Raw genomic sequence first — 13,576 nt, 5'->3', positions numbered from 1 at the left:
AAATGTAATGCAGACACCTCTCTCTCTCTCTCTCTCTCTCTGTCTCCCTCTCTCTCACCCCTTCCTGGTCAGGAATGCAGGAAGGTGAAAGAGGTGCAGCCTCTTGGAAACGTTTCCATTGTTTCCTTCACTTTTGCTGATCCACCCTGTCTTGCATGAGAGCCCTCCCCTGCTGCCATATTCCCTTGATACTTCCTTGAAACCACCCAACTATCCATCCGTTCCTTCCTCTGACATCTGCTTTCTTTCAGCTTGTCAGTGCTCAAGGGCAAAGAGGAGAGCAGGAAAGAGGTAGCCTGGGATGCACATGTTCCAGAGACTGGGAGAGTTTCCAGAAACTGAGAAGCAGAACAGATTGGGGCCTATTCCTGGCTAGAGACCTATTTCCAGACGGCCAAAAAACATTCCTAACCCCCTAGACTAGTGCTCAGGGATCAGATGAGAAGAGGAAGGGAAGTGCCTCAGTGTGGCGGCTGTTCGTGTGTGAGATGGCTCCTCGGGGATGTCATGGCGACGAGCAAAGAAGGACAAGAAATGAAGGACAGCAGACTCAGATGAGTCTGAGCACCCAGGATGCAAGAAATCCGAGTTTGTGCTTGGCCCTGGCACACATCTGCAGAGGGAAATCACATCCAGCCCAGCCTTAAAAACCTCCAGGCATGAGGCTTCCACCACCTCCCTGGGCAACCTGTGCCAGGCTCTCACCACCCTCGTGGAGAACAACTTCTTCCTAAGATCCAATCTCAATCTACCCATTGATAGTTTTGCTCCATTCTCCCTGGTTCTATCACTCCCTGACACCCTCAAAAGTCCCTCCCCACCACTCTCTGGGCTCGGCCCTCCAGCCAGTTCCTAACCCAGTTCCTAATTCTTCCTGTAATAGCAGCTCCAGAACTGGACACAGTACTCCAAGTGGGATCTAGTGTGAGGTGTCCCTGCCCATGGCAGGGGGGTGGAACTGGATGATCCTTGAGGTCCCTTCCAACCCTAACAATTCTATGATTCATTGGTCTCTGCCTTGCTTTTGCCTCTGCCCTTGGGGAGACCCTTCTAGTGGGGTCTGTCTTGTGCCCCTGGGCAGTGACTGACACTCTGAAGTCCTGCTTTGACTTGGGGCTACTGGACATTGTCAGGCAACTAATACAAAAGAAGAGCAATGTTGTAAGACTGCCTCTGAGAAGAAGTCATGTTCCCAAACAGGACCAGACAATGAGAACCAAACCATACCCAGCTCTGCTCCCTAGGTGTGCAGGATGCCATGGCCCCTAGCCTCTGCCAGGAAGAGGTGGCATGCTACAGAAATGCAGCAAAGGGTTGCTCCTGAAACAGCCAGTGCAATGGCTTGGGCTTTAAGGAACTGATGCTGTTTCCAAATCCAGTCTCTTGCATATTATTTATGGGTCTCCTGGTGACTAGAACTGGTGCTGTGGCCTTTCCCTCCTCATCAGTCTCATGAATGGAAGGGAGCTCTTTGGAAGATGTAAATCAGTGGCTTCTCACTGGATCTTATGTCTTCTATCCTGTCAGGGCAGCTGAGCCTCATGATATAAAAGGTCAAGAGCCCTGGGTCTGGCACTGCTTTCTCCTTCCCTTCTAGATCTCTATAGCAGATAGGTGGTAGGTGCCTGGAGTGGCAGCTCCCTCTGCCTTGTACCTCGCTGCTGTTGGAGGGGAAAGGCAACACCATGCCAAAAGTCTGGCAGCTCCTCAGCTTCCCCTCTGACCTCCTTCCTGGATCAGCTTCCATGTGGTTGGGATACCAGCACCCTGAGAATCTCTATTTAAGAGCAGACACCCTCACTGAAGAACAATACAATAAATCCCATCAAGTTTCACTTAGGAAATACTGTCATTAAAGCAGCTCTCACATTAATCCAACCTTTCCTTGTGTGTCAGCAAGGTGATACTGTCTTCAAGCACATGACACCTCACACTATTTTTTGCTGTGGACCCCAGCCCCCAGAGCATCGTGGATGGCAGTGCCCTCTGAATCACAGAATTGCTAGGGTTGGAAGGGACCTCAAGGATCAGCCAGTTCCAACCCCCCTGCCATGTAGTTCCAACTACATCAGGGTGCTCACAGCCACATCCAGCCTGGCCTCAAAAACCTCCAGGCATGAGGCTTCCACCACCTCCCTGGGCAACCTGTGCCAGTCTCTCACCACCCTCATGGGGAACAACTTCCTCCTAACATCCAATCTGAATCTACCCATTGCTACTTTTCTCCATCCCCCCCAGTCCTGTCACTCCCTGACACCCTCAAAAGTCCCTCCCCAGCTTTCTGGTAGCACCCTTCAGATACTAGAAGGCCACAAGAAGGTCTCCTCAGAGCCTTCCTTTCTCCAGACTGAACAGCCCCAACTCCCTCAGTCATGGATCACTACTCAATATTTCCCTTTGTCCTCATCACTCAGTGTCTGTCTTCATGCATTATTTAGCATGCTCTCCAGCCCCCTGCACACCACACACAAGTACATGCTTCTTCCTGGCAATGCTTTGTCTTAGGATCAGTGGCCCCTGGATGGGGAAATAGGACTCCCTCTTCCTGCTGCCACCAGCTGGAAGGGAAGCCAGGCTATTCCCACCCACCTGCAAGAAATTAAATGGTAGGTGGCTGCAATGCAATCAGCTAACCTCTAGGCTTGATAAAAAAACACAACTGCCAGGAGTGAAGGCAGCAGTTGCTTGTGAGAGATGCTTCCTGAGCAGGACACAAATGGGACAGTTCACAGGATGTCAGGGGTTGGAAGGGACCCAAAGAGATCATCAAGTCCAACCCCCCTGCCAGAGCAGGACCATACAATCTAGCTCAGGTCACAGAGGAACACATCCAGACAGGGCCTTGAAAGTCTCCAGAGAAGGAGACTCCACAGCCTCTCTGAGGAACCTGTTCCAGTGGGCTGTGACCCTTACAGCACAGTAGGACCAGGACGATCCTGTTTGCTACTATTCTGGGCTCCACAATTCAAAGACATTGAGACACTTGAATATGCCCAGAGAAGGGCAATGAGGCTGGGGAGAGGTCTGGAGCACAGCCCTGTGAGGAGAGGCTGAGGGGGCTGGGGTTGCTTAGCCTGGAGAAGAGGAGGCTCAGGGGAGACCTCATTGCTCTCTCCTACTCCCTGACAGGAGGTTGTAGCCAGGTGGGGGTTGGTCTCTTCTCCCAGAAAAGCAGTGCCAGAACAAGAGGACACAGTCTCAAGCTGTGCAGGGGGAAGTTTAGGCTGGAGGTGAGGAGAAAGTTCTTCCCAGCAAGAGAGATTGGCCATTGGGATGTGCTGCCCAGGGAGGTGGTGGAGTCCCCGTCCCTGGAGGTGTTCAAAAAGGCTTGGATGAGGCACTTGGAGCCATGGTTTAGTTGCCAGGAGGTGTTAGGTAATAAGTTGGACTTGATGATCTCTGAGGTCTTTTCCAACCTGGCTGATTCTATGCTCAACACTGTCAGGAAGCTCTGGCAGGCCTGCAGCCCCTCCTCACTCACCTGCTGTCAAATTCGGTCACATTCTGCAGCTGCCGCCGGTAAGCCTCTAGCAAAAGCCACTGGGAGCACTGGGCTGGCACCGGCTGAGGAGGGTGAGGCTTGGAGAAACGGAAGCGAACCGTGCCCGTGGGGGTGAAGCAGATGTAGCAGTCGGGGAGGTAGGTGGCATTGTACACCAGCCAGCCCACGCTCAGCAGGGCATAGTCGTGCAGGTGTAAGACAGCCCCTGGTGGGAAGGAGGGGGAAAAAAGTATGACCTAACGAGCCAAGGCAGCTGAGAAGAAGGGACGGAGGTTTAAAGTGCTGGAGAGCAGTCAGGTGGAAAGGGACCTGGGGGTGCTGGTTGATGGTAGGCTGAACATGAGCCTGCAGTGTGCCCAGGCAGCCAGGAGGGCCAATGGCATCCTGGCCTGCATCAGGAACAGTGTGGCCAGCAGGAGCAGGGAGGTCATTCTGCCCCTGTACTCTGCACTGGTTAGGCAACACTTTGAGTCCTGTGTCCAGTTCTGGGCCCCTCAGTTTAAGAAGGATGTTGACTTGCTGGAATGTGTCCAGAGAAGAGCAACAAGGTTGGTGAGGGGTTTGGAGCACAGCCCTGTGAGGAGAGGCTGAGGGAGCTGGGGTTGCTTAGTCTGGAGAGGAGGAGACTCAGGGGTGACCTTATTGCTCTCTACAACTACCTGAAGGGGGGTTGTAGTGAGGCAGAGGTTGGTCTCTTCTCCCAGGCAACCAGTACCAGAACAAGAGGACACAGTCTCAGGCTGCGTCAGGGGAGGTTCAGGCTGGAGGTTAGGAGGAAGTTTTACACAGAGAGAGTGATTGCCCACTGGAATGGGCTGCCTGGGGAGGTGGTGGGGTCGCCGTCACTGGGGGTGTTCAGGGCGAGGCTTGACAGGATGCTTGGTTGCATGGTTTAGTTGATTAGATGGTGTTGGATGATAGGTTGGACACGATGATCTCGAAGGTCTCTTCCAACCTGGTTTATTCTATTCTATTCTATAGTTTGAGTCTGCCCACGCAGGGGTATCTGGAAAAGCTTCTGGAGAGCTGCGAGTGACCTCTGCCAGCAGAGCGCCCCCGGGCCGGCGGAAGCGGCTCCCTCCACATCAAACGCAGGGCAGGCAGAGCGTGACAGCAACCTGGGAGCGCAGGGAGGGGGGAAATCAATAGGGAGCTCATTTTCTCTGCTGGGATGGAAAATGCTCCGAGTTATTAAAGGTCTTTTCAGACAGACTTTGCTCAGGGCTGGGTCAGGCTCTGCTGGTTTAAAGAGGAACTCCCCAGTAGGCAGCAGTTTACAAGGCAGCGCTGGCTGACTGCTAGACCTCAAGCAAGCCTTTGTCTCTAAGCTCTCTGAATCCCAGGCTCGACTTTCAGCATCTAGTTAGTGTTGCTCCTTTCCTCTCTTTGAAAGTCTGGTCGACACCAAAAATGCCAGCCCATGACACAGCAGGGAATTGCTTTCAGATGCAGGAGGACCATCTACTTGTATCCCTTATCAAAAGCATTCTGACACTGTACATCTGCTGCTGGCCAGCACCAAGGGCCTCTGGGACACTCTGTTACTGGGCAGTATGTTGACAACTGCCACTCTTCCTGGCATAAGAAGCATCCTCTACGTGCTCACCTTCCTCAGCCCATGCTTTCTTTGTTGCTAAAATCCCTCCTTTTGGAGAGATTTCTCCATGTTGTTGGTGCTTGAACTAAACTTCACCTTTGTAACGGGAAGATACTGTGAGGAGGTTGTAGCCAGGAGGGGGTTGGTCTCTTCTCCCAGGCAATCAGCACCAGAACAAGAGGACACAGTCTCAAGCTGCACCAGGGGAGGTTTAGGCTGGATGTTAGGAGGAAGCTCTTCACAGAAAGAGAGATTGGCCACTGGAATGTGCTGCCCAGGGAGGTGGTGGAGTCACCATCCCTGGAGGTGTTTAAGAAGAGACTGGATCACAGAATCTCCAAGGTTGGAAGAGACCTCTAAGATCATTGAGTTCAACCTGCCTCCACAGACCTCATGACTAAACCATGGCACCAAGTGCCACATCCAATCCCCTCTTGAACACCTCCAGGGATGGGGACTCCACCACCTCCCTGGGCAGCACATCCCAATGGCTAACAACTCACTCTGTGAAGAACTTTCTCCTCACCTCCAGCCTAAACCTCCCCTGGCACAGCTTGAGACTGTGTCCTCTTGTTCTGGTTGCTTGGGAGAAGAGATCAAGCCCCTCCTGGCTACAACCACCCTTCAAGTAGTAGTAGAGAGCAATGAGGTCTGCCCTGAGCCTCCTCTTCTGCAGGCTAAGCAACCCCAGGTCCTTCAGCCTCTCCTCGTAGGGCTTGTGCTTGAGGCCTCTCCCCAGCCTCGTTGCCCTTCTCTGGACATGAGGCACTTGGTGCCATGGTTTAGTTGATTAGATGATCTCCCAGTCAACCAGCACCAGAACAAGAGGACACAGTCTCAAGCTGTGCCAGGGGAGGTTTAGGCTGGAGGTGAGGAAGAAATTCTTCACAGAGAGAGATTGGCCATTGGAATGTGCTGCCCAGGGAGGTGAGAGTGACCATCCCTGGAGGTGTTTAAGAGGGGATTGGATGAGGCACTTGGTGCCATGGTTTAGTTGATTAGATGGTGTTGGGTAATGGGTTGGACTTGATGATCTCAAAGGTCTTTTCCAACCTGGTCTATTCTGTTCTATTCTTACAGTGGCATATTTCATTAGTCTAAGGGAGACCTTGCAGTCAAAATAGATTTGATGCCCTTCAGGGTAAAGGGAGAACATGGACAGCAAAAACAAGAAACTGGTATGTAGGAGATATTAGATAAACTTCAGGACCACAATTATTAGTGGGCTAATCTTATCACAGTACAGTAGAGGTTGGAAGGGACCTCCAGAGATCATCCAGTCTAACCCCCCTGCCAAAGCAGGATCATCCAGGTGGGGTTGGAAAGTCTCCAGAGAAGGAGACTCCACAACCTCTCTGGACAGCCTGCTCCAGGGCTCTGGCACCCTCACACCAAAGAAGTTTCTCCTCATGTTGAGCTGAAACCTTTTATGTTCAATTTTGTATCCATTGGCCCTTGGCTTATTGCTGAGCACCACTGTGCACAGTAGAGCTTGGCCCCCTCCACTTGACACCCACCCCTCAGATATTGATAGGCATTGATCAGATCCCACTCAGCCTTCTCTTCTCCAGACTAAACAGCCCCAGGGCTCTCAGTCTGTCTTCAGAGGGGAGATGCTCAAGTCCCCTAAGCATCCTCATGGCTCTCTGACTCTCTCCAGCAGGTCTCTGTCTCTCTTGAACTTGGGAGCCCCAAACTGGACGCTGCACTCCAGGTGTGGTCTCAGCAGGGCAGAGCAGAGGGGGAGAAGAACCCCCTCAGACCTGCTGGCTATAATTTCCATAACCTCCAACTACAGAGAGTCATGCTGTTAAGATGCTGAGGAAGTGTTGTTTCTGCTCTCAACAGAGCAAAGTGTGACAGAATAGGTGTGCCACAGCTGTCTAGATCTGACCCCTCTCTCACTGGCAATGCCACCTTCTTTGTGAGCAGGAACAGAAATTACAACAGTAATTCCCAGGGGCTCTCATCAAGACTGAGGCCTCTGACTATGCTCTACTCAAGCAGCTCCAAGGATGTGATTTTTGCCCTCCAAGCCTACAGCTCTTGCAAAGATTCTGAGAACCCACTTTAACAAATGCTGGATTGAAAAGTGTCATTTTTTGGTCTGATTCCTTCTTGGTGTCAAAGACATCCCCACTGGAGGTGAAAAGGAGGTTACTTTCAAATTCCTTCAGTTTGGCAGTTAAAGGATAATGACAGCTCTGAGTTACCAACCCTTCATGGTAACATCAGGATGCTGAAATCCAGGGATCCTCATCCCACACCAGAGGCTGGGAAGGAGGAGGTGAGAAGCACCTGGGCTATGAGGAAGGGCTGAGCGAGCTGTGAGTGTTCAGTCTGGACAAGAGGAGGCTGAGAGGAGACCTCATTGCTCTCTACAACTCCCTGGAGGGAGGTCAGAGTGAGGAGGGGGCAGCCTCTGCTGCTTGGTGACAAGGACAGGACCAGAGGAAACGCTTCCAAGCTGCAGCAGGGGAGGTTCAGGATGGATCTTGGGAAATATTTCTTCACTGGAGGGGTTCTCAAACTTTGGAATGGTCTGCCCAGGGCAGTGCTGGAGTCACCATCCCTGGGGGTGTTCAAGCAGCCTGTGGACCTGGTGCTTAGGGATATGGTTTAGTGGTGACCCTTCAGTGCTGCATCAAAGGTTGGGCTGGTCATCCAGCTTGAAGATCTCTTCCAACCTAAGATACTCTGTTCTGTGAAGAGTGAAAGATGGCTCTTATTCTAGTGTCAGTGTCACAGCCTTACAAGTGAAAAATGCTCCTGTGGAGAAGCTGACTCTGGAATCTTCTGAAGCAGGTCATCAACCTGTTTCCAGACAGCCACGTGGGCAAGGCTACAGGGCTCTGAATCTAAAAAGGCATCACCTGGAAGGTGGGGACATGGAGACATTAGGTTTCCTGCTACCCAGCCTAGGTGGTTTAGGTTCCACCCTGACTAGAAATGTCCTCTCCCTCTTCCACTGCAACCTGGAGCACCGAGCTTTCAGATGCAGTTGTGTCCCAGCTGCTCACCAGAGGATGCACAGGATGGTCTGGTGAAGGTATTGGGCAAGTTCATTTCACTATCTAACCCAAAATGGTCCAAATGCCTTCAAAACTGTGTCTGTGCTGCACAGTACAGAAGCCCTCTTAGTGTAGGCTGTGGCTGCCCATTAGAACAGAGTTTCTCTGCTGCTCAACAGAGGAGAAAAGACATTTCTGACAACAAAAGGAGCAGCACCTGCCTTTATAAGCAGCTATCCCTGTAAGTGCACAGAGCAGAACCTGATTCAGGACAGCTAAGAGAGAGAATAGGTTTTACACAGTATTCTGTAGGTCACATCAACAAAAGCTTTGACTTGCTTTCAACAGGTAAAGAAATTTGCAGTGCTTGAGGTAGCACCTTCCTCCTACAGCACCCCCAGACTTTCCAGATGACTTCCAAGTCTGCTACAGAACCACCTGCAAAAAGACTTATTGGGGGATACAGCATTTCTGGCTAAGAGAAGGTTGGCAGCATGTCTGTGGCATGGGTATGCACAAAAAGGGAAAGGCCCTGGCTGAAACATGCTGAGCAAATATGGATGCCTATGACATCTTGTCTCTGCTTCCCCTGCCCTTTCTCCACACTTGAAAAGCTGAGGGATCCATATTGTAAGTTACACCAAGTGCTACAATTGCTGGAAATGTGCACTCACCCAATCCATCCCCCTCTTCCTTTCTCCCCCTGCTCTGTTCCCAAGCTCAGAGGCAGGGCTTTTCCTGGAACCCAGCACACACAATTTACAGCTCCCATAAGCTTGTCTGCCACACAGAGCACTTTGTCCTGGCTTTGCCACAGACAGCAAAAGGCGAGGGGAGGATGAACAAGGCCAAGCCTACCTTTGGGCATGCGCTTCAAGATGCTGAACACGGTGCTCTGCTCAATGAGGCTTCTTGCCCGGAAGAAGTGCATGCTTGGAGGAAACTCTCCTCTAGCCGTGGCCCTTGAGACCTCCTCCTTCTTGAGGTTTAGGAGCTTTGTACTGAGCTGCTGCTCCTCTCTATTCAGCACCACATTGCCACCTGTCTGGTGGCTTTTCTCCTCCTGCATCAGAGCCTCCCGGTCCTTCCAGAGGGGAGTGGGAAGGCAGAAGGAAGCCAGGTTCAGGAAGAGGAGGTATGCCAGCCCCATGCCTTTCCCACGTGGAGCCTTCATCTTCTCACTGCACCTAGGCAGGGGGAGAAGGTCAGAGCATTAGCACGAGCCAGAAAATGGCATCTTAGCAATTACCCCTTGGGATATTAGAATAGAATAGAATTAACCAGGTTGGAAAAGACCTTGGAGATCATCCAGTCCAACCCATCACCCAACACCATCTGATCAACTAAACCATGGCACCAAGTGCCTCATCCAGCCTCTTCTGAAACACCTCCAGGGATGGTGACTCCACCACCTCCCTGGGCAGCACACTCCAATGGCCAATCACTCTTTGAAGAATTTCTTGCCCTGTTGGCCCATCCTGCAGAAACAGTGAGTTAACTGTACCCTCAGTACTGAGGGGAGCATCTGGTACCTGTGTCCCCTCTGTTTAGGGCTGGACATTAGCAGACTTCCCTGTGATGCTCCTTGCAAGACTGCAGGCAGGATGGAAAAGAGAGAGATTGCTCCTTGGGTGAGACTGGCACCATATCAGGCAGATCTGCAATATGGCAAAGGTCTTGCCCTGGAACAGTGGAGACTGGTGAGGTCAGGACTCTGACTTGCAAGCTGGGATGCAGCCCCCTCAGAACAAGGGGTGCTGGTGACAAGATGCTGACTGTGCTGCTGGTGTCCTGGGGGGGGAAGCAGGGGGCCACAGCACTTCAACTGCTTTTGGTTTTTCGCTTGAGCAAAATTCCCTGGAGTCAAGAGAGGATCTCGTTGCACCCTAAGTACATTCCAGCTACCAGAAGAGTTAATTTACAGGCAGAAAACCCCATGGCTTCCTCTGCAGTGACAGAGGTGTGTGCCCTCCTGGCAATCCCAGAAGAAAGAGGACGGAAATGAGGCCATGGGAGTAGTAAGAGATCACAGAAGACAGGCACATGTGAACTCTGAGAACTCTGCCCTTCCCAAAAAAAGCACAGCTGCAACATAATCCTTCAACACCAGGCTTCAGCGGCCCTCCACACCACTCTCTAGACTAAAGCAGGCTGGAGAGAGGCTCAGCGTCTTTGCAACGGTCCCCTGTGAATTGCACAGTAAGTTCCTGCTTGCACACGTGTCTTCTGCCTCCAGTCCCAGCTCTACCACCAGGATACCCTCAGACCCATCAGTGGGTCCCAGGAGAGGAAGGGGGCGGGGGAGCAATCTGCTTGGAACAGAGATGGGGGGTGGGGGGCAGACTCAGCCCCAGGAGAGGAAGGGGGCGGGGGAGCAATCTGCTTGGAACAGAGCTCAGTCCCAGTCAGGCCCGGCTCTAACTGAGAGAAAGGAAGGTGCCGTCCTATCGCTGGTGAGACTGACTCACTTACTGTTAACTTTCCTCCTCCTTGAATCCAGAGCTCATCCAGCTGCCACCCGGGAGAGCAGGGCGCAGTTATCTCTCTTGCAAGCTGTCACTGTCCCAGCAAAGATAAAGAGCCAGGATCCGTCCCGGCGGTGCGGAGCGAGGCACAGCCGACGCAAACGATTCCTCTTCCTGTGCTGCCGCCCTGCCTTGCTCGGCTTTTATTCATCCCTGGCCCCGCTGCTTCATGAATATATAAAGAGGAGGAGGAGGCAGGGGAGGTCGTGAAAAAGCAGGGTGCAGGCGGCTGAAGCGAGGGGGACTGGGCGCCGGGGAGCCAAAGGAGTGGGGTCACCTGTGGGAACCCCTCCAGCCCCTGCACAGAACAGAGCTGAGCTCTTTAACTCATCAATGACTGCCGGCGAGCTGATCAGAGGCTTATCTGTGCAGCCCTCCCATGTGCTCTGATATGCAGATGTGGCTTTCAAATACCCAGGAAGAGCTGCTTCGGCAGGCATTCCCGGGACGAGGAATCCGATTTCGAGCGCTGTGAGTTTGATGCAAACTCACAGCTGGCTTTTCTTTCTTTCTTCCTTTCTTTCTTTCTCTTTATTTCTTTCTCTTTCTCTTTCTTTCTCTCTCTTTCTCTCTTTCTCTCTTTCTCTCTTTCTCTCTTTCTCTTTCTCCCTTCCCTTCTCCCTTCCCTTCTCCCTTCCCTTCCTCCCTTCCCTTCCTCCCTTCCCTTCCTCCCTTCCCTTCCTCCCTTCCCTTCCTCCCTTCCCTTCCTCCCTTCCCTTCCTCCCTTCCCTTCCTCCCTTCCCTTCCTCCCTTCCCTTCCTCCCTTCCCGTCCTCCCTTCCCTTCCTCCCTTCCCTTCCTCCCTTCCCTTCCCCCCCTTCCCCCCTTCCTCCCTTTCCTTGCTTTCTTCTTTCCTTTTATCCCAGAAAATGGTTTGTAAAAACCGTTTTAAATGACTTGTGCCCAGACTTCCCCAGCTGTGCAAACCAGGCAGATGCACCAGGGCTGCCTTGGGCAGACAGGGCTAAGCCTGGGAGTAAATCAGGTGGAGGAGGCTTCTGGAAGACAAACCCCCAAACCACACCAAATGTTGTAACTTTGCTGGTTTATTCTGCACAGTTGAAGGGAGAGAGTTTCAAATGTATTTAAAACAGATCTTATCTAAACAGCTTCCAGTGGGGAACAAAGGCCATGCAGCTCACTTCAATAAACATTCAAATAACAAATGTAATGGGCTTTGATTGAAATGAAACAAGTATCTCACAAGCCAAGGAGCAGTGTAAACAACCCACAGCAGTCACAAGTTTTGAGGCAGAGAAGGTAGAACCTGGTCAATAATGTGTTAAATTTCATGGACAGATTGAAAGCAGGGTGGACAGGCTCCCCTGAACATCCCAGCCAGACACTTCACAGTACCACAGGACAGTAGAGGTTGGAAGGGACCTCCAGAGATCATCCACTCCAACCCCACTGCCAAAAGCAGCATCACCCAGGGCAGTCTGCACAGGAATGCATCCAGGGGGGTTTGGAAAGGCTCCAGAGAAGGAGACTCCACAACCTCTCTGAGCAGCCTGCTCCAGGCCTCTGGCACCCTCACTGTGAAGAAGCTTCTCCTCGTGTTGAGCTGAAACCTTTTATGTTCAAGTTTGTATCCATTGGTCCTTGGCTTATTGCTGTGCACCACTGTGCACAGTAGAGCTTGGCCCCCTCCACTTGACACCCACCCCTCAGATATTGATAGGCATTGATCAGATCCCCTTTCAGCCTTCTCTTCTCCAGACTAAACAGCCCCAGGGCTCTCAGCCTCTCTTCATAGGAGAAATGCTTAAGTCCCCTAAGCATCCTCATGGCTCTCTGACTCTCTCCAGCAGGTCTCTGTCTCTCTTGAACTGGGGAGCCCAGAAGTGGACACAGTACTCCAGCTATGGTCTCAGCAGGGCAGAGCAGAGGGGGAGAAGAACCTCCCCAGCCCTGCTGGCCACACTTCTCTTGCTGCACCCCAGGAGCCCATTGTCTCTCTTGGCCACCAGGGCACATTGCTGTCCCATGCAGAACTTGCTGCCCACCAGCACTCCAAGGTCTTTCTCCATGGAGCTGCTCTCCAGCAGGGCAGTCCCTAACCTGCACTGGTGCCTGCTGCTGTTCCTCCCCAGGTGCAGGACCCTGCAGTTGTCCTTATTGAACTCCATGAGGTTTGCCTGCACCCAGCTCTCAGCCTGCCCAGCTCTGGCAGGCTGGCAGCACAGCCTGGCAGGTGTCAGCCACCCCCCAGTTTTGTATCATCAGGAACTTGCTGAGGTGCTCTCAATCCCCTCAGCCAGCTTGCTAATAAAGACATTGAACCAAACTGGACCCAGTACTGATCCCTGAGCAGCACCACTGGCCCCAGGCCTCCAAGGTGACTCTGTGCCACTGATGACAGGGTTAAATGTCACTGACTGGCGCCACTGCAACAGATTGAAAGCAGGGTGAAGAGGGTCCCCTGAATATCTCAGCTAGACAGTTGCCAGCTTTTCCTCCTCTCCTGGTCCCTTCACCCTTTGCTGTCACCAAGATCAGTGCCAGCATCTATCCAGGGATGAGCCAGGGTTCCCCAGTGCTCTCCAAGCCCCAGGGAGAGCAGCGTGGCCAGAGGGTGGCTGCAGCCCCTTGCCTGCCCCTCAGCAGGATGGATTTTTCTGGAGTCTGGAGATGATCCTACTCCCAAAGTCAGAGCAGAGGAGGCAGAAGATGAGCCAACTGTGCTTTGCAGCAACTATTAGCTGAAAAAGGCAACCCAAGGATGGGAAGTACGAGGAAGTACAGAGGGAAGCATGTGGAGTGGAAAAGAAACGGTTAAGTAGGGACAAGCGTTCCACCTACAGGTACCTTCAAGGGAACAATATAAGCAAAGGAGGGGATTTGCTCTCTTTATCTCCCAGTAGTAAAACCTGGTGGTTAGGAGCATAAAACCAAATTCAGGGTAGGCAGTAAGAAAACCATCTCTAGGGTGAGCAATGTAG

The 13,576-nt window shown here is 52.2% G+C and overlaps 1 protein-coding gene across 1 annotated transcript in view; it reads right to left on the bottom strand.

Moving 5' to 3' along the window:
* ADA2 (adenosine deaminase 2) overlaps positions 1-10,711 on the bottom strand; it is a 30,554-nt gene extending 19,843 nt beyond the window's left edge. The window contains exons 1-3 of the mRNA XM_009905462.2: positions 10,583-10,711; positions 8,969-9,297; positions 3,482-3,707 (exon numbers count right to left, since the gene is read on the bottom strand). Coding sequence (XP_009903764.1) covers positions 3,482-3,707; positions 8,969-9,284 — 542 coding nt within the window. The 5' untranslated portion in view covers positions 9,285-9,297; positions 10,583-10,711. The remainder of the gene's footprint in view (positions 1-3,481; positions 3,708-8,968; positions 9,298-10,582) is intronic.
* Positions 10,712-13,576: the final 2,865 nt, after the last annotated feature.

Source organism: Dryobates pubescens, chromosome 15 (genome assembly GCF_014839835.1).
Source record: "Dryobates pubescens isolate bDryPub1 chromosome 15, bDryPub1.pri, whole genome shotgun sequence".
Lineage (NCBI taxonomy): Eukaryota > Metazoa > Chordata > Aves > Piciformes > Picidae > Dryobates > Dryobates pubescens.
The sequence above is the reverse complement of the archived record's forward strand: the minus strand, read 5'-3'. Positions and strand labels throughout refer to the sequence as shown.